Here is a 26,956-nt window from a genome sequence, read left to right as displayed (position 1 = left end):
AAATGGAGGAGGCAAACAACACAGAACAAGTCAAATTAAAAAGAAAATGTAATTTAAAGTAAATTTAAAAGAAAATTAAAAAGGAAAAAAATTAAAATTTCAAAAAGCAAAAAATTAAAAGTAAATTTAAAAGAAAAAGTAATAACTTTGAAGTTAGAAAAAACCACCATTTTCTCCTTTCACCTTTACTACGTGCTGAAAATACAATGCTTACTACTAATATAGGACTAAACTAAAAAAGCATTTTTCATCACATAAGGAGGGCTTATGCCCTACAAGGCAAATTTTTAAGCCATTTAAGAGATCTTGCTGGAGTAGAATCTGTTGTTTAAAGAAAATGCCAGAAAATCCAGGTTACTGCTTGAAACTACCTGCAATAAAAAAATGAATGTTCAATATAGTTTCTGAAATAGAATAGAAGTAGATATTAGAAGAAGAAACTCAGGAAGGTTAGCCAAACAAGATATGGCGCAGTAGTTGAGAAAAGCTGGCAAAGACCAGCGGTAAACTCACTGGACTGAGCATAATTGGCCTATTAGTGCCCATAGTTACTATGCATATTTTAAGAACTGGAGGAAATTCTGTGTATGGTTCCCATATATTTTAGAAGGCTGAACGCAGGTTACAAAAATTTTAGCAAATGAATGTGCACACACCAAGTTTGCATTGTAGAAGTCTAAACATGCTGGCATCACTGAGTAATTAGGCAGACTGGCTCTGAGGATATACAACAGGTACACAAGGGTCCTTTTTGTCTGTGAAAACCTAGATCCAGCTCAATTCTGTTGGCTTCAAGCTTTGGGAGAATTAATTTGTTTGAGAGCCCATTCTAAAATGACCTTAGGCAGCACAGTGGTTCATGCATGAATGATAAGCTCTTAGTCACTTGTTGCTGCTGCTCTTACTACCCCAAGGCTGGTTGTTTTCCAGAGACCCAAATCATTAAGCTGGGCTAAGGATGCTGGGTGAAATCCCAGGAGCATCTGAGATAGAAAATGAGCCTGGTTTCCTAATAAGAGCTTCTGGATCAATGTCATAGGACAGCATGCCTTTTTTCTTTTGTCTGTAAGACAACACCATATATGTCCAAAACCACATCTGAATTTATAGACATTTCCTTCCAGAACAATAATTTTAGGATATACACTGTCTTTGATAACACATAATTATCCTTTTGCCAACTACATAGCCTTTTATGCCTCATATTTTACTTCCTTTTTCTCTTATTTTTTTTAAAACTGTAGCACCTTTATTTTTGACAGAATCTGCACCTTGAGAATTTATGCAGGCACAGCTCTGGATACAGTTGCTTTGGTACTGGAAGGCGTAGCTTTGCAGCTTTCTCTTACATGACACAGAGTATAATAACAAAAGCTATTCTTCCACATCTGTCAAGAAAATTTATCTCCAAATCAGTCTCAGGCAGAAACTATTATAGGCTGTGCTTGCACAGGCTGACCATGGTAGATTAGTCAGCCTCAAAAATAAAGATTAGCCCTTCTTCCTTCTTAGGAAGCTCCATATCTTTTTGCTAAGCTTACACATGAATGTACTTATTGCAAACTATTTAACAAAAGCACTTTGCAGTTTTGAAAATGTATGAACTGGAGGATTACAAACATTTGTAAAACCACATCCTGTCAGTTCCTGGCGGTCACGATAATTAGACATCAGGTGCCAGGTGCTAAAAAAGAACAGCATGGGAGAAGTAATCACACATCAAACCAAAATGAACCATAGGGGAACTTTTAAGACTATATGAGTGTGGGATGTGATACTGAGGAATACTGAATGCAGGGAAAAACAAATTCAGACTGAGATAAATTCTCATTTCATTCTGATACTTCACTTATCAGCAAGAAGGAGACTTGAAGCAGAAAACTGCTGTAATGTATAATGATGTGTTAGAGGACTCAGGGCAGGAGGATTTTGTGTCTGAATATGACATGTTTTTTAAAGCTCTTCCTTCAGAGTTTTTCAAGGAGAATATGTAATTTGTGCAGGGTGCCAAGTCCTGTGCAAGGGTGAGCTGTCAGGTGTTTATACTCTTCTATTACTAGCTCACAGAAAAACTTTAAAACCAGGGCTTCCATGCTAAGGATGCAGAAAAGCCTACATAGTCATCTTTGGCTTGTGCAGCTGAGAAACATGAGTGGACAGTGAAGAATTTCTGATGAAGAACGGGACAAGCGTTCCTGTGTGGTAGTAAAAGATATAGGTTGCTTATGCTAGTCTGCTCAATCTGCCTGTGAGACATGGAATATTTTCTCTCAGGCCACACAAAGTCAACTCCAGCCTTACAGATCTCATATTCAGACCAAACAGCCCCACAGAGCACACCAAGGCAAGGTGCCTGTGCCAATATCTCTTGCAATGGTTCATCTACTGATGGAATAAACCTCCTCTGTGATAGGGAAGTACGAAGAGTCCGCTCTCAAAAGGCATTTTCTGGAACAGCACAAGGCCTGTACTGTGGTTTGAGCTGCTGACTGTGCACTGCAGGCCAACTCATCAGTTGCTGGCTTTCACAGTCATACAACCCCTCTTCAACCTCAAGCACATCAAACTAATATGATTTCTTTAAAATCTGTGTTTTCGTGTAGATTCACTCTGAAACATTTTTTACGTATGAAAAGCATTCTATTCCTGAAAAGAAATTCAAATTTTCCACTGGCTATCTTGGCACTCTGTAGATAACTCCTGCCAGTGTAATTCCTTTTCCTCAAGAGGAATGTGACCAATAATTGAAGCTTAGTACCTTCAGTTTTATATATCTCTGACTAAATGCACTTATACTGCTGCATCACTGTTCACCTTTTATGAAAGGAATATCATCTTCACAGGGGGAAGGAATTAATGCAGGTCTGTAATACTGCAATTCAAATGTGTGTAGTAAGAAGTACATTAAGTATTAAAATTCCTGTTTTTCAGTATATGTATGTAAATTAAGCAGTAGCAGAAATAATTTGGCAAGACAATGACAGAAAACACCCTTGAAACAAAATTCTTACCCAGAACATGTAGGTTTCATAATATCCCTTTCATTCAATAGTATAATTGAGGAGCATATATTTGACCTCTTTCACGTTTTATAAGTAGAGGATTCTAAAATCCATAATCTCAATTACTCTCTTAATAGACTGTCTTGACTTTTTTGTCATCTGTTGACCTGCAGGATAAAGCTATTTACAAGTAATGTTATTGAGGAGAGCGCTGCCATCATGAAAATGCTGAAGGACAAAAAATCCAATAAGGAGACTAGAAAACACATTTGGAAGTCCACTTCTCAAGTCTAATTTATTCAATATGCATTCTGTGAAACAACTGTGTGTCTAAAGTACAATCAGGTATTAACTTGGTATCAGCTATTCCAGTCAGTAGTTTGCAGCAAGTTGCAGGCACTTGTCAGAGAGAAAAAGTCTGTGAACAAGAAGGCATTTTAGCAGTGAAATGCAGATGGCAGGGAAGAAAGCACATAAAACTGCTATGTTACCTCTTCTCCTTATGCTGATGTATTTTCTTTTGTAATTCTGCATTTTTTTAGTCTATTTCCTGTGCAGCCATGCATCTGCATGCATCAAACCACTGAGTTCTGCTGAGTAATCTCAGCCCTCCTGGTTTCAGTCTTTTAGGGCACAATATGGTGGGTTACTATAACAGCCCCTAGTATAAAATACTTTTTTCTATAAGAAACTGCCAAAAAAGTAGCTATATTTTGCATTCAAGTTTCAGCACTAGACAATTTGATTATCTCTTTTGTGCCTAGTCTGTTTTAAGTCACAAACATTTCTTCCATTTTTGTAGTGGCAGCTCTGACCCTTGGAATGTGCTCCATGCAAAGAAACAGCCTCTCTTGCCTCATCTCTATATGTGATGTTGTTTCCCTCAACACAAATAGCAGAATTGTTTCCCTCAACACAAATAGCATTTACATTCCTCATAAATTAAGGATATCTGATGTGCCCACTTTCAAATCCCAACTGCTGTAAATCCTACACGTATGATCAATGGTTCCTTTTAGGAAGAAAGGTGAAGCATGAGGAAAAAAAATCATAGAGTGGTTTGGATTAGATGGGACCTTAAAGATCATCTGGTTACAATATTATAATATAATGTTATATTATGTTGCAATGGGTAGGGACACCTTCCACAAGGCCAGGCTCCTCAGAACCCCACCCAACCTGGTCCTGGGGGATCCAACTTCCAGGGATGGGGCAGCCACAGCTTCTCTGGGCAACTTGTGCCAGTGCCTCACCACCCTCACAGTAAAGAGCTTTCTCCTAATGTTTAATCTAAACCTAATCTCTTTTTGTTGAAATCTATTACCCCCCTTGGACTGTCACTACATGCTGCCAGCAAAGAAGCAAGAATTGCACCAGACTTACAAGGGGCAGACACTAGTTAAAAATTAGGTTTACAAAGGAAAGGTTTAGCTACAAGATTTAGGCAGCAACACAGATGTGCCCATTGTAAAAGCCATGGGCAAGCCTAGAAGATAGGCAGAGCAGCACTACAAGTACAGGGGCACTGCCGTAGCCTGAATGGGGCTGGAACGAAATGATTTTTGAGGTCCTCCTCCAAGCCAAACCATTTTATGACTGTAACACTGCTTCTACTGACACAGTACAACCAAAAAGAGCGCTGAATAGAGAAGCTGCATGGAAGTAACATTAGTAAGGCAGAACTAGCAGGATTCCGTTTTATTCAGCTCTCTCAGCATTTCAAGCTCGGACAGTGAATGCCTCTCCCACGCGAACCTTTGGAAACTCCGACTGCGGGCTCCCGGTCAGCGCCGTGACGGAGCCGTGGTGACGGATCCCTCCCCGTGCGCGCTGAGACGGCTGCGTTAGACGAGCAAGGCAAGGTCCGTACTTAGCTGGGCCCCGGAGAAAGGGCAGGCACACAGCAGCTCCCAGCGGCGCCTTGGGGGGGGTGAGCCCCTTCTTTCCCCACAGCGCTGCGTTTATATTGGCCGCGCGCGCCCCCCGGCGCCGTCCTCAGCCCCAATTGGCCCCCGCGGGACGGGGGCGGGGCTCGGGCAGGCGGGGCGGGAGACGGCGCATGCGCCATTGGCGGCTCCTTGGGTGCGCGGGGTCACGTGGCAGAGGCGGCGGCCGTTGGTAGCGCGGCGAGGGAGAGGGCCCCGGTGGTGGCGGCGGGTGCGTGAGGAGCGGCTCTGTTCTCCCCTTCTCCGCTTCTTCCCTTACCCGCTTCCCCTCCCCCCGCTGTTTTACTTTCTCTTCCCTCCGCCCTGTCCCTCCTCAGCTCGGGCGAATCCAGATGCGGCCCCGCTGGGGGCTCCCGGTGACTGGCGGGAGCGGCCCGAGCGGACCCGGGGCCGTCTCCGGCCCGCAGCACCCGCGCTGTGCTGCGGCTGAGCCGGGCAAGCGCCGCAATCTCTGCCTCTGCTCTTATCCTTGAGGTCCAGGCTATTCATTGGTCATCCTCTACATTTTTCCTCTAGAAAGAAAGAAAGAATGTAGTAATTTGCTGCTTAATTTGGTGTCGTGATAAACTTCTGTGCCTCATCGGGTGACTAAGGGATGACTGGCAGCAACCAGGATGCTACTGTCCCTCTTTTTGCTGTAAATTGCTTTAATAACCCTGTACCAAAAGTATCTTGCGGATCACCGGCTTTACACCTCACCTGATTTCTTTACAGTCTTGATGTTTTATCTGTGATACTGTGTCTCTAAATATACCAAGATCACTATGTATGTTGCTGAAAATAATTGATTCCAGGTGTGGCATGTTGTTTACACTGTTAGTGCTATATGAATTGCTCACTAGTTTTTTTTTTAGAATTAATCAGTGACTTTTGAAAGTCTGTTTGCTTGTATCATGGGAATATTTCCAGTGTTATAAATATTTGAAGATCCAGTAAAAAATCTTGCTTGATTTGGGGGGAGGGGAATTTTAGATTAGGCTGCATATCAGATGGAAGAAGTTTGGGGTTGGTTGGTTGGTTGGGTTTTTTTGGGGATGGGGGGGTTGATTTTTTTGTTTTGTTTTTTTCTGTTTGGGTTTTTTTTGTGGATATGAAAATTGTAATTACAAGGAAAATGGGAAGCAGTCTGTAGAACTAGAAGATTCTTGTTTCACAGTAAAATTGCGAGGGAAACATAATTGGAAATTTGTCTTGTTAGGAAAACTTGAATAAAAAGTCGTTAGTTAGCAGTTTCAGCTTTCCAGTGAAATGCTTGGTACACAGGCTGTTGCTAGAGTTTCAGAGCCTGTATGGCAGAAAACCTTGGAGTGCAGCCAAAAACATCAACAAATTTGCTGTTGTGCAGCAGTTATGAGAGTATTTCAGTAGAGATCACCTGAGTGACCAGCCTGCTTTACTGTGGAGTGGGCCTTTCAGTACTTTGTGGGCTTGTTTTTAAATCCTCCCTGGAGTGGAATGGTGTCCACTCTTCACTTTGCAAATGTTTGTGGCTGATCCACAGAGTAGACTGTGACTGTGATGCTTTTGTAGTGTTTGGTACATAGCTCAAAGTAGTTCAAAAGCATTATCTTTTGTGACTGTGACAAAGCCAAAGCCAATGCTGTTGATTACAATTAAGAGTCGTTAGGGTTGGAAAAGACTTCTGGCTTTGTCAAGTCCTGCTCCAGTTGGGACAGATGTGAACAGTTGTAGCTCTCACATACAGGTACCATGATAGACTTGACAACATTACGCCAGTATCTTGCTTTTATAGCTGCTTTGCCAGTGTCATTTATGCATAGTTTCTCTTTTTCTTTGCACTGTTCTCATAGAAGTTGATTATTCAGCATATCCAAAGATGAAGAGGAAACTTGCAGCAGCTGGGACATTGAGGCTTAGTCCTAATGAAGAGGCCATGTTTCTGAAGGAAGAATATGAAAGAAGAAGAAAACTAAGGCTACAACAAGTATGCCTGTATTTTTCCATGTGTTGTATTTCATTTGACGATGTAACAAATAATTTAAGAAAAGTAACTGAAAATATTATTTCCTGTAAGCTAAATTTCAAGGTAATAATATTGTAGAATGGTGGAATTTTTTATGTTGGAAAAAACCCTTGAGATTGTCAGGTTCAGCTATTAGTCCAGCACTGCCAAGTCCACAACTAAACCATGTCCCTAAGTATGACATCTATATGTCCTTTGAACTTTTCAAGGGCTGGAGTCAACCACTTCCCTGGGCAGCTTGCTCCAGTGCTTGACAACCCTTTCTGTGAAAAAAATGCCTGAAATATGAAGTGAAAAATAATAAACTGTGTTTACGAAGTTTTTGGTATAGTTGTTGATTTTTTTTAAACCATGTTGAATTGTAATAGGAGCCTCTCATAAATTATTGTTGAATTTTCGGAGGGAAGAATATTCCAAGCAGTTTTTGCTGTTTGTCACCTGTATGTCACTTTTTGGACTTTAACTGCAGCATTTAATTAAGATTAAATTTATTTTATATATTAATTTTGGAGAAAGGTAACAGCAACTTGAAAGTGTTTTCTAGACAGATTATGAATGGAATAGTACATGAGCTGGATGAAGGGTAGACTATGTTGTGGAAAGTCTTGCTGCAAAAAGTATTGTGCTTTTCTTGAATTGCTGACAAACATAATTGCTATTTCTACAGGTCAGAGAGCAGCAGAAGTATATCTCCTACCAGATAAGGCAGAAGGTAAAGCAGAGGAGAGAAGAACAACTGCATCAGTTAGAGGAGGCACTGAGAGCTGAATGGCAGAAGGCACAGGATGAGAAGATGAAAGCCCTGGAAGAGCTGTATTTATCAAGCTTAAGAGCGATTGGGGAGGGTCACCGACAGGCCAAGGAGAATGTAAGTGAGCTTAATATTATTGTGTCATGGTTTCACCCCAGCCACTAGCCAAGCACCAGACAGCTGCTTGCTCACTCCCCCACCAGTGGGATCAAGGAGAGAATCAGGAGGGTAAAAGCCAGAAAACTCATGGGTTGCGATATAGACAGTTTAATAGGGAAAGCAAAAGCCACACACAGAGCAAAGCAAAAGAAGCAGCTAAATCACTGGTTCCCATGGGCAGGCAGGTGTTCAGCCATCTCCAGGACAGCAGGGGCCCATCATGTGTAATGGTTACTTGGGGAAGACAAACACCATCACTCCAAACATTGTCCCTGTCCTCCTTCTTTCCCCCACTCTATGTACTATGTTGTCAGATGGTGTGCAATATCCCTCTGGGCAGTTGGGGTCACCTGTTATGGCTGTGTCTCCTCCCAGCCACTTCAACTTCCTCACCAGTGTGGCAGCACAAGAAGCAGAAAAGGCCTTTAGCTCTGTGTGAGCCCTGTTCAGCAATAACAAAAACATTTCTGTATTATTAACCCTGTGTTCATGACAAATCCAAAGCACAGCCTCATACCAGCCAATAAAATAATAAATAAAGTAAAAAAAATAATATCTATCCCAGCCAGTACCAGTATATATTGTCAGAGACAGTTTTGATATTTTAGAAATACCAAAATTTCTGGTTGGCTGGTTTTTCCTTTAACATTCCTGATTTTGAAGTTCTGATACCTAAATAGACAACTTTTTAGGAATGGAAACGTATCAGAAGTGGTTATGTACTTTTTTGCAGATATCTTTCTTTTAAATCCTGTAAGTTGTGTAATCTCTGCTAGAGAGATCATTGAGGTTGCTGATTAGAATTTTTCTGTAGGTTTGACTCTGAATCAGGTTTATAGAAACCAGCCATAGATTTCTTACACGGATTTTGCACAGTAGCTTACTTCCTGATTTATTCAGGATCTTTAAACCCAAGTAAAATAGCATTACATTTTTCCATGTATCAGTGTCTTTAAATCAACTTCTTTATAAAACCCTTTCCGATCCTAGGATTGGTGAGTTAGGAAAAAACTGTGGAACCAGTGTTATAGGACCAGAGAACTAATAATAAATGTTTCTGTTGATAACTGAAGGGTAGTAACACTTGAGAACAGCTTCTTCCACACAGGTTAGTTTGCATTTGCTACAGGGTGTTTAAATAACTATGTGTAATTATCCTTTTCATCAAACTGATGCAGAAGAAACGTCAGTTTTAGAATTAAATATTTCTACATTGATATTTGGTTAAATTAGCTGAGGCATGTGGCAGGTTCTGCTGTTGTTGATGGAGAAGAAGAAAATAAAGATGGCAGAGAAGAAAAAGTTTAATACTAGAGTATTTTACCCTAGTACAGTAGAAGGTAGTTTAGAGCTTTTTACCAGAAGTATGTAATTTGAAATATCATATTGATAGTATGAGATGTGAGTAAAATTCTCTATTAAGTGATTACAATATTTTAATGTTAAGGAGCCTGACTTAGAAGCTCTGGCAAAGCAAGCAGAGGAAAGGAAACAAAGAGCAGAAATGAGACATAGAAAAGCTCTGATAGAGCAGAAGCACCAAAAAGAAAAATTACTTCGTGAGCAAGCCAGGTATGCAATAGTTATTTTGTTTTATTAACAATGAACTTTACAGTGTCACAAGGTGAGAGGCAAAAATGTTGATGCTTCTTGCTTGGAGCTTTTTCAATCTTGAAGTTTTATGGGTAAGAGAATTGATGCTCATGGACAAAGCTTGTGGCTTTTGATAAAAATTGGAGCTTTAAAACCAAGACAAGAATATCAAATATTCAAGCTGGCCTTATAGACTCTCCAGGAGTTCAGTGACAAATGAAATGAAATGAAATGAAATGAAACATCGTCAGGCCAGTTCCTGATAGTTAACCACCTGGAAAAAGGACCTAGTGCATTTATCGTGGGCTTCTTTTAATTAAGCAGATTACACCTAACTTGAGCTGGCATGGAAAATGGACTGTGTCCTCTTGGACATAGTTTTGCTTGAATAGAGCTAAGACCTGTAAATTAGATAGTTAAGTATGTCTACACTCAAGCAGTTAAAGTATGTTGAAGTACACAATGCTTTCTGCAAACCTAGGTCAAAAGCAGAGATTTTGTATTGCTTTTTGGATGCTTGTATATATTAATGTTTTTGCGTAACTTGAAGAAGGTGATGTGCATTCCAGTCTAAGTTCTGTTGTCTTTTTAATATGCTTTCCCATCCCTAAGACCCGAGCATTCAGTGCAGCTACTTAGGAATCTGATTTTAGGTTTACCTCTTATTTTGCACTGTTCTGTCACCGTTGCTTGGGTCATTTTCCATCTCTCTTCTCTTTTGTGCTTTGTTTTGTTTTTGTCCCCCAAGACGAACAGATGCACGCAAACGTGCTCTAGAAGTGGAAAGACAAAGAGCAGCCAAAGTTGCAAGCCTGCCACCTCCTCCTCCACGTCCATTTGAGGTATGTATCCATGATACAACAGTGATCACAATTTCAAGGGTAACATACATATTTATTGGTCTGACTCCTCGCAACAGGACATCTAGAGTTGGTATTTGCATACTGTAGGGAGAGGGGTTCAGCAAAAAACAATGGAATTAATTAATTACATATTAGCAGGTTTCTTGCTACTAAGCTTGGGTACTTTATTGATCTTTTGTTATGTGTGAATTTTATGTCTTGTAATCAGACTCTTATTTTTGTAGTTAATATGTCTTTTTAAACTTTCATCATATCTCATTTTTCTTTAGTAGCCCCAGTGGTATGAGACTTTACAATGATCTCTCTCAGCTTGTGCATTATATGCCTCCTCAGCTTCTGTCCTGCTGATGCAGTTAGCAGCATTTTGTTTAGTTTTGTAATAAAGACAATTCTGTCTTTTTAGCTGTGGGGTAGCTTTGTTGGGGTTTTTTCTCCCTTCAGTTTCTTTTGCTTGTCGGGAGTACTAAATAAAGGGGAAGCTCTTTAATTTTGATAGGAAGCCATCACCCAAGTCTATTGGGGAGGCTGCAACCTTTTGAGGTGTGGCTTTGTACCCCATTCATGCTGCTTTGATTTCATAGAGCTTGTGCATACATGTAGAATTTCCTGCGGGATTGCAGATCTGAGCCGCAGAAAGAACATGATGTGCGTTTTTATTTTGGAGTTAACTTATAGAACTTCATGAATACAGAATTTTAAGTTGCCTCATGTGGCGTTGTGCCCTTTTAGATATTTGGGTTCAGGATATTCAAACTACTGACAATAAAATAAAGGGTTGAGGTATACTAGCCCCCTTTCACAGCCAGTGAAACTTTCAAAACTTTTCCCAGCCACATCCCAGCACGTATGTATAGGTTAGAGTGCAGGATGATAGGGATTTTGTGTTGTATCTGGAAAAGCTGAGTAAGGTTTGACCCTCACAGTTCTAAGAATGATTAGAAGGAGTACCCATGGCCTTTCATTAGTACAAGTTTCTCTCCAGATCTTCTCATTGGCTGCCCAAGGGTTTTCATGTTGTGTAAGCTGGATATGAGTAAAGATTAAAGCAAGTGTTGTAAGGGAGTGGTAAAATTTGGGGTTATATCTGGTAAAGTATATGCAGTATTGAAACTTAGAACATCTGGAATAAGGTCCTGTCTGGTACAGTTCAGGTAAATTCACACACCCTTTCATGCTGCTGTTCCTCTCTATGTTGTGCCATAGGGTGTGTTCCTGGTCTGTCTGGTGTAGAGCAGGTGAAGTCTGTATCAGTCCAAGCTTTGACTCTTTATTTCCTGGGTTTCAGGTGCTTCTGTTGCTCAGTTTGGCATTGTTTGGAAAGTGTGAGATGCTGTGGGTTTGCTTTGTAGTAACTTCTGCAGTTTAGAATGTGTCTTATGTCACATTTTATTTAAACCTTCCCCATAACTGCTGTTAACCTCCATAGCAACTAAAATGTTGCAGTACTTTGTATGTAATACTTTTATTTAATATTTTTATCTAGTAACATCAATAATGCACTTCCTTTCTGGTTTATAAATGCAGAATTTTCTCTTCATTCTTTAGTATTTTGTCACCAGGGGAAGCAATAAGGCTTTTTTTCCAGGTTTCTCCAGGTTCTGGTGAAACCAAAATTGTATATACAATTGCATTGGATGACATGTCTGGGTCAGTACTCTATTTAAATCTTGTTCCTTTCCAAAAATTAATGCATTTCCAGCCATTAGCAAATGTCCTTTACTCCCCTTTTCAACAAACGTGATTTGTAACTGGGTTTAGCAGAGTTTGCAAACATCTGGATTTTCTATAGTATGTGGGTTTTGTTTCTGTTATGAAGTTCATGTTGATAATGGCAAATTGTGTCACTAATTTTGCAGACATATTGAGTTTTTGTTGAGGAAAGAGATTGCTCTGTTTCAGTATAGCACAGCATATAAATTTGTTCCATTTAAAGACTAGCTGACTTTAAGTCTTTTCTCTAATTTTCGTATCTGTTGAGATTTTAATCCTTTAGTTATAGACCTATGGCTTGGAGGGCACAGGGCTAAGAATAAAGTTATTTTCTTTGAAGAGTTATTGGGTGCCATGTACTTTATGGAGAAAAATGTTAAGTAATTGAAAGACTGAGAGATTTTTATTCCTGTTTCTGCTTCAGGAGAGAGAAAACAAAATATACTGACTGTCAGTTGGGGGAAGGTAAATCCAGGGCTTTGTCTTGCAAATGTGTTATTCAAAAGGCACTGAATTTAAAATGTTTTAGTTAAATCCTGTGAATTACAGGGTCATCTGAATAAGTCTGCTTGTTTTTTTGAATCAGTTTGCATAAGGAGCTTATTAAATGCAACTATAATCGTAATCTGATGTTCTGTTGCAATAACAATTGACTATAATTTCATAAAACTGAGCTAGGACACTTGTTCATGGCATGATTACTTAGAATATAAAAAACATTCTCTAAAGATTCTCCTATTATTGTTATTTTACCCAGTTAGAAAATAAGTATTTTTACTCTAATGTCAGAACCTATTTTGGTTCTCAGAATTACAGATTTTAGGAGTTGAGGCCCTATTTAGTTAGACCAAATGAAAAGTTACTTAATTGAAGCTAAACTGTAAACACAACTTTATTGAAAAGTGTTGCTGAGTTCTTGTAAACTTACTTTTTCTTACATGATCTATTAGATTGTTATGAAATGAAAATAAAACCTAAAAAGTGTTACTGTACTCTGCTTGAGTATTCATAGCATTTGTAGAGTTTTGGTCATGGGTTTTTTCTTGGGTTTTTTGTCCCATTTCATGATACTTTGCTTCTTCAGTTTTGCCAGTATAGAATTACTTGCTTTTTGAAGGAAGGAAAGACAAATAAAGGGAGGAGTTACAAAACCATTATGGAAGTATGGTATTTTTTTTCAGCCTAATTTCTTTTGATATTAACTGGAAAATTGCAGCCTCCAATGTAATTCTGACATCTTCACAGCTTTTGAATAAAATTCTGCAGTTTGATTGTTTACATGTAATTAGTAATTATTTGTTATTGGTTTGTTAATTTTAAATTTTTTAAATAATTCAGAAGAGATGTTTAATTGTACATTCTGAAAGTAATCCAATACAGGGTAAGCACTGGTAATCTGGCTAATGAGGTTTAGCCCTGGGACTTGTCTGTTTTCATAGCTATAATCAGTATCTGCAAGTGGTTTGGTTAACGTTGATCTGCTACAATTGCTATGATTTTTATTGATTAAGAAATATAGCAGTTAATTTTTTTACCTACTAGAATAACATGCAATAATATTATTTAAGGACCAAGGAAGTTCTGTTGTTAAGGCTAAAGGTAGTTTTACTGGTTTTGGGCCCCTCACTGCAAGAAGGATGTTGAGGTGCTGGAGTGTGTCCAGAGCTGGGGAAGGGTCTGGAGCACGTTTCTGATAAGGAGTGGCTGAGGGAGCTGGGGGTGTTTAGTCTGGAGAAAAGGAGGTTCAGGGTGAGCCTTGTCACTCTCTACAACTGCCTAAAAGGAGTTTACGTGTAATCAGGTGAGGGTTGATCTCTTCACCCAGGTAAAAAGTGATAGGACAAGAGGAAATAGACTCAGGTTGCACCAGGGGAAGTTTAGACTGGATATTAGGAAAAAATTCTTCACTGGCTCGTCAAGCACTGGGACAGGCTACCTGGGGGAGTGGTAGAGTCGTTATTTCTGGGGGTGTCTAAAAGATGTTAGTTGTGGCACTCAGGAACATGTTTTGGTGGTGGACTTGGCAATGCTGAGTGGCTGGACTTGATGGCTGTTCTGTGTGGCAGTTTGGTGGCTGGACTTGATGAAGGTTTTTTCCAATATAAATGATTCTGTGATTCTTTGATTTTCATTTAAAGACTTTGCTTTTACAGTCTTCATAAAATAGGGATGGTCAATACTGAAATTCTGTATGCCTCTTCTTATGTGGAGATAACTTCAAGATATTCCTGAAACTAATGCTGCTCTTTGTGTGTGTGCATTTCTCTATGGTAATGTTAGTTTATGTTAGTTTTAGACCACTCACATGGATCTTTCCAGTTTAGTTGATGTGGATAAGAACACATTCTTAGGAGAAGGTTGAGGGAAAAGGAAGCTGTGAGAAAATTAATGGAGGAGATGTTAAGTACAAAGACAGGTCCTACAGGATATTGGGTTACCTCACTATTTTGCTACTGAGATCATGAGGCTAAGCCGAAGAAGAGGGAGGGTCTGATGGATGGCTTATTGTTCAAACTTCCAGAAGAGAGTTGAAATGTGTTAGTGTACCCAAAACTTCTAAAAAACCACAGCAACTTAGCATTCTGTGAATAGACACTTTACAGTGAAGTTACAGAAAATGCTCTCTTTTCTGGTCAACTAATAAATTGGACATAATGGCTCCGAGTTTCCCAAAGGAAGTCTGTACTTGACAAGTGTTGCTTTGCTGTTGGGTATAATTATGTTGTGCATCTGTGGTTGCCCTGCTCTGAGGTAAATGTGACAGCTGTTTTAAGTGGGATTTGTATTAATGCATTAAACTCAAGTGCTTTTGAATTAGTGGTTTCGAAAGATGACGCTGATGAGCGTCAATTTCTGTGCAGAGGTCTGCTGGAGACTGTTAGATGCTCTCAGCTACTAAAGCCCTCTAGATCTGTCTTGTGCTGATGTGGTTTATTAATTATTACATGCATATAAGATTTTAAACAATATTTTCAGGACAGAATTTGGTGGAATGGGTTTCTTTTAATAATAATTTAGCTATACAGATCACTTCTGTTTCGTTGCTTTGGTAGAGATACTGTTCTGTGATACAGCTGTAGTTGCACTTTTCTTCCTAGAGTTCAGAAGTGAAAAAGATCATTGCTATGAAGTCCTGTGGTGCTGGCAACTTTTCTGTTACACGTTATCATATTGCTGAAGCTTTGGTGGACAGAGAAGTGGACGGAGATCAGGTGATTAATTCCAAGTGTTTGTGCTACAGTCTTACAGATATGATTCTTTACATTGCATACATTGTCTGGATATCAGCTGTTGGATTTTCTAGAACCCCTTTAAAGATATGAACTTGTATAAAGCAGCTGTTACACTACTTAATAAAGAGACTCTTGGGTGGACAGGCTTGTAAAACTTGTTAGGTGCTCAGTCACTTAAGGGATCACACCTGGCAGTTCCTTGTGAACAGGCTTTTATTAGAAGGTGAGATCACAAGACTGGTATGATGTTCAAGCACCCAAACTGGAAGACTTATGGCTTATGCTGAATTGATAGCTGCAGTTGCTCTGCTCTTCTCTCTTCCCCTCTTTTTAGCAATATACTCCCAGACTTGCTTTGTATTTGCCTTGCTTATTTGGAATGACTTTTTTTTCCCTAAGTATATTTTTATTTTTATGTTAGTAAGATTTTTGTTCTTTGAAAGTTGCAGATTGTTTCTGATTTCCCAATTGGGACTAAAGATATTTCAGGGATTTTTTTTTTCCCATTGTTTCAAACAAAACCATGAGGATAGAAGTACTCAATCTGTAATGTTGACCATATCATTCATTTTACCATGTATTGTAGGAAAAATAACTGCTCTGCTATAACAAATCATGTAAATGATTGTCCCTGGTACAGCTTGAAACTGGAACACTTTGTCACCTAAATTTACAAAGTACATAACTGAATTTTTTTCCAAAGGTAAAAAATTATTTTGGTTCTCCTTGCAATATAAACATTCAAGGATGTTCATATGCCATTGTATGTCTTTTTTTAAGTGCTTTTGCTGCAGAATTATTCATTTATTTATTGTTACATATGCTTTAAACTATAAAAGAACTTTGTGAGCTAAACTATTGATTGACTGCCAGCCAGATGCTCATTTAGCTGCTGAAGAAGAAGGGAGACGTTTGGAGGAACTACGCAGGGAGGCAGAGAGGGAGAGAAGAAAGCATCTTGAAAAGGCACATGTTAGAGGAAGTCATGCCTTGAAGAAGATCCAATTGGCCAAGGTAGGCAGAGTAGTTATGCCTGTTTTTAATGTAAGAATGACCACTGTTAAGTAAGTTGTAAGTAGGTGATAGATAGAGGAAGTACATTTACAGGAGGGAAATTGATGGACTAAATAAAGTTTTCAGAATGTCTTTGAAAAATAAAAAAAGTCAAAATCTGTTTGCTTGCCTTGGCATCTGGAAGGAGTGAGAATGGAAGAACATCCTCTTAATTTTTGTCACCTGAATGTTTGACCAGCTATTAACCAACAGGTAATAGTCAAGCAAAACTTGTTTAATAAGTGATGAGTTCTGCTTTTCCGCATTAGCTTTAGTTGGAGTTGGTGATTCTGTTCTTCAAGGGAAGAATTATTGGTAACGAGGTTTTTTATTCTTTGAAAACTTCTCAAAGTTTTTATTTAAAAACTGACATTCTGTTAGTGTACAAGTTTGGAAATGTTGAAACAGTTTTCTTTAAGAAATAAAAATTTAACTACTGAGAAAAGTCTTTGTACTGAGATCTACACTCAAAATATTTTTATTGTCTGATAGCTTCACAAGTATTTTTGGTGGCTAGAAAAAGAAAAGCTTGTTTTTTTATCGGCTGGGATATGATTAACCCTGAATGAGTAACCAAACTAAAATGGGGATTTCTGGAAATAATACTGGTGCTCCTGAAATTAAAAGAAAAAAAACCTCCAACAAACTTTTTTTTTTTTAATATCTCTTAATTATACTCCATGTGCCAAAGAGTATCAGTTTACATCTTAAAAAGTAGCAACTGCTGAATTATATACTAACATGAGTCACTTGGCAAAAGAAGTACTCATTTATCTTATAAAACAGGTTTAATTTTCTTGAGGAAAGTTGGCCTACAGGTATAGAGTCTGATCCTTTATTTAACATCAAATCTTCAAGGTAGTATTAATGACTCCTGTGTCTAAAGGCAGTTACAGCCTTCTCCTGAGGAAGCACTTTCTCCCCAGAATAAGATTAACTTTGAACATTAACCAAAAATCATGGTAACCAAATGGAAGCATTTTGTATCAGTCTTGATATGTGGCTGGCTGAATGTGAACTCTGAAGGTTGATGTTATCCCTTCTTTATTCTCAAAGGAGAGGGAAAGACTCCTGGAAGAACTGGAGCAAATGCAAGCTCAGGATCGGATGCGCAGGAGACAAGTTGTTGCACAAATGCCTCCTCAGCTTTCAGTGCCAGCATACAAACGCATGGAAATAAAAGAAGAATGGCAGAGAGAACTGGAGTCTGCATTTGAAGAAATGTACAGTGAAGACAGGAGTAAGTTCTTTGTTGGAGGTTGCTGAATCTGGTACCCAGCAAAGGAGAGGCTCTGCAGATACCTCTTCCCAGGCCCAGGTGGTAGTGAGGCTGTGTGTTTATTCATAGTTGGCACACACACAAGCAGTCTTCTAGGGCATATCCATACAGCTGGCCACACAGGCCAACAGGGAAAACACAGCACTCACATTGAGTACAAACAGCATAAATGGCCTCCTTCTGTTTACTACTCTGGCTGATCAAGGTGAAGGCCTTTTACTGGGATATACGTCTGTAATATGGTATGGATCCCTCCAGCAGTTCATCTTAGACACTCAGTCTGTCCAGGAGTTGTCCCTTGTATCTGAGGTCTCTCATCTGCTACATTACAGATCCTCCTCAGGTCTTAGACACCCAGTTTATCCAGTGATTCATGCTGGAGACTGGAGCCTTAGAGTTACCTTTCATACTCATGTATGCACTCAAATGCATATGTGCTCAAATATGTGTGGATCACTTGGTGAATAGCTTCAGACATTTGCTCTTACATGGCAGCTGGCCCTTTCCAGTTGCTGGCTGCTGGGCATGTGAACCCCCGAGATCTGCTGGTCCTCTCCAGTTACTGCTGCACAGACCTAGCTGGGCATGTGAGTGTATGCAAAGACATGCGCATGCTATGGATTCCTGTGGGACTTGACTTTATATGCTTAAGTCTACCCAGCAGCTGACCCTGTATCCTCTTGTAGTCTTGGAGATGCATGCATACACATGTGCTGGCAGTTTTCTTATGATCTCTTCCTTTCCTCTGTAGTTGGCTTGAATGCTTGGGTCTCCTGATCCCTTCACTAGACAACTTGTAGGTCCCTTGGCCTCTGCAATACCTAGCCCAGTCTTGCAGCTGCCTGATGCATAACTCCTAAGCCTCTTACCATTCTTGCTGGCTAATCTGGCTTGTGACTTGCTAGCCACTGCATGCTGATACTCATACCCACCTAAATGCACTCATTATGGCCTCTGCAGTTGGCAGTGTTCTAGACACAGATGAACCTGTGACTTCTGGTCCCCTTTCCAGTTGCTGGCCCTTACATATCTATGCATGCACATGCATACAAAAGACAGCCTTCCTCACACGGGAAAACAGCTACAAGTATAACTTAGAAGACAGAACAGACTGTCAGGCACAGTGCATGACCAGACAAGTGCACTGAATGTCTCATTTTATCTCACTATTTTTAAATTTTAATCTCACAGTTGTGCCCCTGACTAACTTGATCCTTTCCTTTCCCTGCCTTGGGTTCCTCCCCTAAGTATATGTAACAAGCATAGAATTCCAAGGTGATCTTCCCCTGTGTCCCACATCCCTTGTAGGCAGTAATCCCCTCAGTCAGTAAGCTGATCATAGGAGAATTCCTGTTGTGCAGTCTTCTGGGATTTCGCACCTGGACTGTGTGATCACTCTCCTGTGGCAGCCTTGTGAACAGCCAGGTCAAGGGTGTGTCTTTTCCCTGGTGAAGTTACTGGGATCATGTGTAATTTTTCTTGTGATTTTGGCGTAAAGCAGAGCCTTTCATCACATCAGCTTTTATTTTGAAAAACATAGCATATTCTAGTGGAAACTGCTGTGAGGTTCTGAATGAATAGATGGCTATTGATCTAAACAGTTTTGAATTTTGTATTTTGGTGAGAAAATAAAAGTTGGATTAAATCTGTTGTGAAATAACCTATTGATATTTGAATTTCCTATGGATTTGTGTGAGTGTAGTCTTGCACTGTTGTTTGATTTGTATTCCAAATGGTCATTTTATTTCTTTGTGCTCTTTTAATTAGACATGAAAGACCTGATTTTGCAGTTTGAGCCACAACCTTTGCCGGCCCCTTCTGACAGAGCTCAAGATAATGATCTTGATATCTCTTTGGAGCATGAATCTGCTTGTGACACTCAACCAGAGCTTCCTTGTGATACTCGACAGGAATCAGAACGTGTGATAGAAGAGGGGGTCCTTAATGAACCAGAAAGTAAAACTTCTAAATTTCATATTTAACTTAAACGTTTTTGTTTTATATTAGAAAAGATTAGTCTAGTATATCAAATAAATTATAGTAATGAGTAAAATGCCTAAAGTAGTAAAACTTCTAAATGTGCGTAAAATAATTCAGTATAATTTGGTTTATGTTTAGCATCAGTTATAATACCCTAATGATTATGAATTTAAAAATGAAAATGTGACTTCTTTTTCTCATATGCTTCAGTTCATTAGTATGCTGAGAATAATTTTCAGTTGTAAGAGCTACACTGTTAGTAGCCTTAATTATTCCTGTGTAATTAGTATAAATTGTGGACTGATGCTGATGTGTGACCTTAAATATTTCTCTGTTTTGAGATATTTCAAAGTTGAAGCTTTCTAGTCTGCTTATTGTGTGTCCTTTATGTTCAGGTTTGTGGTTGAGCTTCTGCATATTGTGAGTAGGCTGGAAGCGATGCATGAGTGTGTCCTGTTTGCTTGTGGCATGTCCAGGGTCACATGGTGTGAGCCAGAATTGTCTCAGTGAGCTTTGCAGCTTGGCCAAGTGCTTCTGCATCCCTTGAGTGGCACAGTCTCGTGTTTGGTCTGTGGTGCGTTGTGTTGCCAGTGCTGATAGAAAACAGAGGGCAGGTGTGGGGATAGTACTGCATATTTCTGCTACAGTTTGACTATTAAACACTGCATCCATCTTAGTCCTTTTATAGCTTGCAGAGACAAATTACTGCTTCTCTCTTGCAGGTAAGAGAAAATTCTGCTAAGATTTTAAAAATACACCTAAGCTATTTTTCCAACTCTGTAAGCAATAAAAAAAAAAATAGAGGGTTTTTTTAAATGATATGAAGATATTCATTACCCAAAACTCTTAACAGTATATGTTTTTTTTATAGGGCATGAAGAAGGAAAAACTTTCCAACCTCGATCAAAACTTGCCTTAAAGAAATTGTTGAACAAAATTAGAAGCCAAAAAGAGGAATGGACATCAAAAAGTGAGAAAGAGAGTCAAAGTGAATTTGACAGCATTGAATCAGGCACAATTGCTAGTGAAAAGAGACCATTATGTGATTTAGAACTTAACAAGGAGCAGCAGAAAAATACAGTGTCTCAAGCCAAAGGTACACAGTACATACTTGCATCAAAGTTTGCTGTAAAGTAGCAAAAAGACTTGTACGGGGGGACTATGACTGTGACTGTGATAAAACTGTTTAATGAACTTATAGTGTTAAATGTTTTGTCACATTGAATGAAAGTACAGTTTCCTGTCTGTGCTCACAAGGCATTGTGGATTTGTTGAAACCACAAATAGGAGAGGTTTTTGCTCTTATGTCCAACTTGTCCATTAAGATCTTGAAGAGAACAGATGTCCAAAATACCTTTCTATCTTTTAAATCTCACTCAAATTATTGTCACACTTGATCTTTCTATATTTTAATAGGTGTTTCCCTCCAGGGATCGAATTCTCAGTGCAGAAGTCAGCACTGAAGTTCTCTACCTGTTGAACTGGAAAGGCCGCTTTCTTTGGAGATTAACAGCTATAAATGCCCAAGACAAGCATAAGCTGATGAGTGGAGTTTTTTCTTCTGCTTTTAGACACCATTCTGAAATACCTTTTTGTAAAATTGGAATTTATAGCAATTAGACATTGCAATTTGTTTGACAGCCAAATCATTTTGGGATTGCTTCCCATGTCTATCCTTGGTGCCCTTCTAGTTAGGTTAATGCTGCACTGGTGATCTTGTATGCTGAGTGGGATTTCTGAAGTTTTAAAGTGATCAAGCTGTGGCATGTGTTTTGGTTGTTTTTGGTTTTTTTTGCTTTTGGGTTATTTGCTTTCATAGGGTGCTTGTTTTTTTAAACAAGATGAAGTGATTTAGTTCCATCATGTACATGGCTATGCCAACACAATGCCTGTGGGGTTGGAGAGTATAGCGTGAGTGAAACCATGCTTTGGGGAAAATGTACTGCTATTTGAAGTTAACAGTACGGGACTGAGACTTGCTTTTTGTGCAATAGCCAAATGTTAGATCATTTGCCCAGTACTGCCAGTTTTTGACCCTCTTTGTTCTAAGGGGTTAATGTGTGGCTTTTGATTCTTCAAGATGATCTTGCTCTTGGGCTCCCAAGTAATATTAGAAGTAATTTTCAGTCCCATTGAAGCTGGGACATTACTGTATAATCAAAAAAGACGTACAATAAAGGGCTGTTAAAGACTTAAATAATACAAAAAACTGCTTTTCCAGCTTATGGAGACAGGCAGAGTAGTAGGATATAGATCTTTCCAAGAGCAGCTTATGCATTTTGTTGAGAAGTATTGGGAAACTGTAAAGCAAGATGTAAAGAAGATCCAAGGCTCACTCTGACTGCAAATACAGCTAAATAACATGTATATTTTAGACCCTATGAAAATGTTGGAAAATACAGTTGCAGATGAAAAGTCAGTTCTAATCCATTCTCAAGAACAAGCAGCTAAAATCAGAATAGAAGAGGAGAGACAGAAGTGGGTAAGTGTGTTTGTATTTTTTTTTATCTCAGTTGTGGTGTAAAAAAATGATTTACAGAAGATTTTAAAACGTTTCAGGTTATGCAGCAGGTATAGGTGCTCTTAACATTTAAACTTTTACTGTAACATTTTCTATACTTCTCAAAAATGATGAAGCTGTAGCTGGAATTTAGAACAGAGTGGAAACCCCCAGTTTCTTCAAATCTAACAAGTGCTGTAGGCAAGGGTAATCATGGTAAAATGGGAGTCCCGGTTGTACATTAAGCAAAGGTGGTATAGTCAGCTATACACAACTCTGAAAACTTAATATTAACTCTGTGTAATAATGTAGGGAAGTCTATGGGATTGTGTTTAGAGTGACAGGAAAAGCATACAAACCTTGAGTAATTTTTTTTCAGTTATCTAGGAAGCAAATGCAGAAAGCTTTTTGTGTCTCTGGGAATGCTATATTTATTATATTTAGAAAATAATAACTTTGTGCATTATTTCATTATATCTATCCTATATATGTTTCATTGTATTTTAATTTTTGTTATCCCTAGAGACTTACCAGCTATTATGTGGTGGTTTACCAATTAAAACAAAAAAAAAAGTTGAAATTTGGGTCTATATGCAGCCTTCAACTGTAGAGTTTAAGTTCAGAAATAAAGGAAACAAAAATTTGACAAAATAGTAACAGTTGAAAAAAACACAAACAAGCAACAGATCCTTTATGAAAGTGTAGCTACTTTCTTTAACCTTCATTTCCTCTCACTTTGCGCCTGACCAGGTGTACGTAGTTCTGTGTCCACATAACTGTTCTTGGGTCCAGTATTTTCTTGGGTTGCTTTTCCTGACATCCTCATTCGGACTGTTGTTAAAGGCTGTTTTGTACTTCATCTTTGCCAGTACTTTGAAATTTTTCTTTACTTCCATTCTAAAAGCACATATGCTGTTGCTAAGTCTGAACCTAAGTGAATTGTAGCTGAAAGGTACATGGAAAGAGAATAAAAGTAAACAGACTACTTCAGAGGTTTATGGGCTGCTCTCAAAGTGGTTATACTTTGTCTATTTCAGAAGCTTTTGTAAAGCTTGAATTAATTTAGATGTGTAGACTGTGATGAAAAACTGAGTAAAATGCAAAATAGATTTTTCAAGTTTAAGAAAAGGACTTCTTTTACAGTCTTTGGAAAATGATAACATATCTTGAATGGATTCTGATCTTATCAATTTTATTAATTTGAGAACAGATAATAATGCAATAGTAAATGGATTCAGAGATTGTTAGAAATATTGAGCCAGTAAAACAAAGTTATTCCTGTAGACTTTGGAACTACTTTAAAAGGCCTGTTGCAATTTGGAAATACCTGTCACAAGCAATGGAATTTCTTCTGTAATTTGGAAGAAAGGTTTGTGTGTAGTGGCGTGTATGAACAGTCTGATTTCTTCGTCATTCAGTTCTAGAGATTCCCCTTCATTTTTCTTTTTGATAGAATGAAGAAATAGAGAAACAGAAACAGGAGCAGCTGGCCCTGATTAAAAGAATTGAGGAAGAGAAAGCTCTTTTGGAGGCTGATTATCTGAAGATCCAAATGCAAACCTGTTTGGAGGAGGCTAAGAAAAAAAAAGAGGAAGAGCAAGGTCAGCTGGTGCAAAGCCACAGTCTCCATTCCACAGATCAGCAGGACCAAATGGAACATGAGGTGAAGAATTACAGAAAATTGTGTGTAGGTTTTTTTTTACTATTATAATAAAAATAACACCATTTACGAATTTTAAATTGTATCAAGACAATATTTATTTCTTAGGCTTTGAATTAGAACTTCGTATGTATTAAAGCTTCCTTTTCTAGTGTACAAGCTTCTATTTCACATGGTATCACTGGACCCAAAGGAGTGGCATGAATCTGTGTCAGGGGAGGTTTAGGTTACATACTATGATAAAAGGCTTTTAACCAAGAGGATGGTTGGGCACTGGAACAGCTCCCAGAGAAGTGGTCACAGCACCAAGCCTTTCTGAGTTCAAGAAGGTTTTGGACAATGCTCTCAAGTTCATGCTGTGACTCTTGGGGATGGTCCTGTGCAGGGCCAGGAACTGGACTTTGATGACCTTGTGGGTCCCTTTCAGCTCCAATATTCTGTGATTTTATGATTGTGACTGTTGCTGTTGTATTGTCTCTCTATAGTTTGAGGGGCAGCACTTCTGTTTATAATACCTGTTAGTAAAATCTGATTATGGTCAGATAATAATTGATAATAATAATGATTGTGCACGTAGGCATAACCTTTTTCAAGAAGGAAAAAAGAAGTCATAGTGAGAAAAAAATGCAAAAATCTGCCTCTGTTTAAATCTCAAACAGCTGCTTAAAGAAGAGGAATTTATGGAGGATGTTGAAGGAAAGTAATCCTTTTTATATATAAAGTCTTGCTTCATTTGTGCATCCATTATTTTTTGAGAGCCTGATTGCCTTGGAAGTGCAGCTACATTGGCTCATTGCTCCCTGAGTTTGCAGGGTATATTTACCTCTTTAGGCTGAGCTGCTGTAAGCACCATTGACTTCAATGGTGTGTGCAGAGAGAGGCTGTAGCTGTGGGCCATGTGTTCTAGAAACTTCTTTAGCTTCATTGCCTCAGGCTGATATCTCACAGACTTCAAACATGGTGGTACCCAGCAGCTTCTGTAAACTTGAGCAGAAGAACATACAGTGTAAGGTTGCTGCCGTAATAGTTTTCTGTTAGTTGTATATATGAAATTAAAATTATTTTATTTTGATTAGACTGGAAATGTGTCAGAAACCAGGAGTCCAAGAGAAGGCAGTCATAGACAGATGATACGTAATTTTCAACAATGCCTTCTGCAGCAAGAAAGGTAAGTGTCTTTATGGAATGTAAAGAGTCTTTATGGAATGCCTGTTCAAAATTTGAATTGCCTTGATTATTGAAGTAGATGTTTCTTTTTGCGCTGCTCTGAAAAGATTTGTGTTTTCGCTCTGTTCAGGTTGCGCAAACAAACCACTGAAGAAGCTAGAAAGAATCTACAGGAGTATCAGAATACACTGAAGCAAAGGCACTTGTCTGCTTCTGAAATACCTCTGAGCACAAGGGAAACAAAATGCATTAATTTAGAGCCTGTCTCAGAGCCCCTCCTACAGATGCAAGGAGCACAGCCAGCACAGTACCAGGCATCAGAACAAGTTCATACCCAAGAATATACACGGTCATTACCTGCATTGTCAGGAACATTGTGTATGTTGGAAAAACCATCTTCACAGAAGCAGGAAGAGCAAGTGCATAATATTTGTCCTGAAAAAGCAGTGCCGTTTTCAGAAGTATCAGAATTGAAGCATGGAGAGTTTCATTTGCTCTGTGACTGTCCATCACAGGAACAAGTGGGACTGTTCAAAACTGCCAATAATCACATCAGAGAGCCATTCCAGTCCCGTTTACCAGCAGGGTCAGTCAGGAAAGAAGTGACTGCAGTAAGAGCACAACCAGAATCACGTCAACAGCACGTTAGATTTGTATTCCCTGCAGAAAGTTCCTCCGAGTCTTCAGAAACAGTACACTCTATTAAAGAATCATCTCAGAAGACACCAAACTGTCAAACCAAGACAGAAACTGGAGAAGAGCATCCATTTAAGACATCCCTCATGCCAGCAACAAAGAGATCAGCCTCGGCTGATCATTTGGCCTATCAGCAGGGATCTGTAGAGAGCAGCAGCAAAACAAGCCCTGATCAACTCCTCAATCTTTCTGAACCCACGATTCTAGCGCGTGAAGAATCTAAAGCTCAGAGTGTTGAGGAATTCTTGATATCAAAAGCAGGAGATGCATCTTCCTTAAATTATTCTGGTATACTGAGATTAAGGGACAGAGTGTTGGCCTCATCAGAAAGCATCCAAGCTCAGCAAAAGTATTTGAAAGAATTGCAAGAGCAGATAGATGCACAAAGAGAAGCTCTTCTTTCTAAACAGAGAATACAAGAAAAACTACTTTTGCAGAAGCAAGATAAATTGAAGGAACAGATGCAGAGACAGCAAGAGGCTTTGAAGGAATTTCTAAACAAGCAGGTAAGCTTTATGAACACTTTGCATGGGTATTTATCTTCTAGGTGATCAAACTTACAAGTCAATGCTACAGTGTACCCCATGGAGTGTTGATAGTTTTAGGTGATTTACCATAATGAAAATTTTAATTAGGACTTGTGATTTGTTATGAATACTTTACCTCTGTAAAGCTCCAAGAGCACAGTTTTGTTAAGTCTAACAGAAATACTGTGAAAGTCTGTTCTTGGTCTCTGAACATAGTGCCTATTGAAATTGTTATGTTGTCTGAAATACCTGTAAGCAGAGTTGTCTTCATATCTATAAATGCATTTCTATGTGCAAAATGGCCCTTGTATTAAAGATACCTAATACCTGAAAGGATATCATAGGCATCTTGAATAGATCATTTTTAAAACTTGTCTTTTTGTGTGTACCCACTAGGAAATTGGCTTGGCAGCTGCAGTCGTGAGTTGTAGTTTGCTTGTTTCTCAGTAACAGAAGAAAAATCCAGGTTTATTTTTTGAGCTTCTAAAGAGCCTCCTTTTGCCTCTCCTTGTGCTTTTTTAAACAGAAGTCATCCTAGAAGAATAGCTATTCCCTATAGTTCCTGTCTTTTGATTTTGCAGTCTCCGAGCAGCTAAAATTCTTGAATTCTGGAGCTGAAAAACTAAAAGCAGACTTTCTGGGAATTGTTCCTCTTAAAAACGATGAATGCTCTGATCTACTGTCACAAAGGCCTTGAAAATGTAACTAATTGTGTTTTAGCACATTAGGTTTGTAAAGCTCAGTAAAATACCTCCATGTCATGTTTCTGTGAGCTAAGCAGATCTGTCTGGTATCCTGCCTAACTGAACTACTTTCTCAATGGGCTCAATATTGTTCTGCGTGGAATACACAC

At 38.9% G+C, this 26,956-nt stretch overlaps 1 protein-coding gene across 3 annotated transcripts in view; it reads left to right on the top strand.

Annotated features, from left to right (window-relative positions):
• Positions 1–5,094: 5,094 nt before the first annotated feature.
• The window catches only part of CEP295 (centrosomal protein 295), a 43,544-nt gene continuing 21,682 nt past the window's right edge, over positions 5,095–26,956 (top strand). For 2 of the 3 annotated variants that reach the window (XM_058858769.1, XM_058858780.1), the window contains exons 1-14: positions 5,095–5,159; positions 6,760–6,893; positions 7,600–7,800; positions 9,290–9,414; positions 10,184–10,277; positions 15,107–15,220; positions 16,115–16,255; positions 17,351–17,534; positions 19,341–19,529; positions 20,425–20,649; positions 21,929–22,035; positions 23,507–23,716; positions 24,790–24,881; positions 25,011–26,082. In XM_058858769.1, coding sequence (XP_058714752.1) covers positions 6,786–6,893; positions 7,600–7,800; positions 9,290–9,414; positions 10,184–10,277; positions 15,107–15,220; positions 16,115–16,255; positions 17,351–17,534; positions 19,341–19,529; positions 20,425–20,649; positions 21,929–22,035; positions 23,507–23,716; positions 24,790–24,881; positions 25,011–26,082 — 2,862 coding nt within the window. In that variant the 5' untranslated portion in view covers positions 5,095–5,159; positions 6,760–6,785. Of the gene's footprint in view, positions 5,160–6,759; positions 6,894–7,599; positions 7,801–9,289; positions 9,415–10,183; positions 10,278–15,106; positions 15,221–16,114; positions 16,256–17,350; positions 17,535–19,340; positions 19,530–20,424; positions 20,650–21,928; positions 22,036–23,506; positions 23,741–24,789; positions 24,882–25,010; positions 26,083–26,956 lie in introns of those variants that run through there. The other variant, XM_058858787.1, reaches the window with a different exon arrangement.

The sequence above is a fragment of the Poecile atricapillus genome, chromosome 1 (genome assembly GCF_030490865.1).
Source record: "Poecile atricapillus isolate bPoeAtr1 chromosome 1, bPoeAtr1.hap1, whole genome shotgun sequence".
NCBI classification, from domain to species: domain Eukaryota; kingdom Metazoa; phylum Chordata; class Aves; order Passeriformes; family Paridae; genus Poecile; species Poecile atricapillus.
The sequence above is the reverse complement of the archived record's forward strand: the minus strand, read 5'-3'. Positions and strand labels throughout refer to the sequence as shown.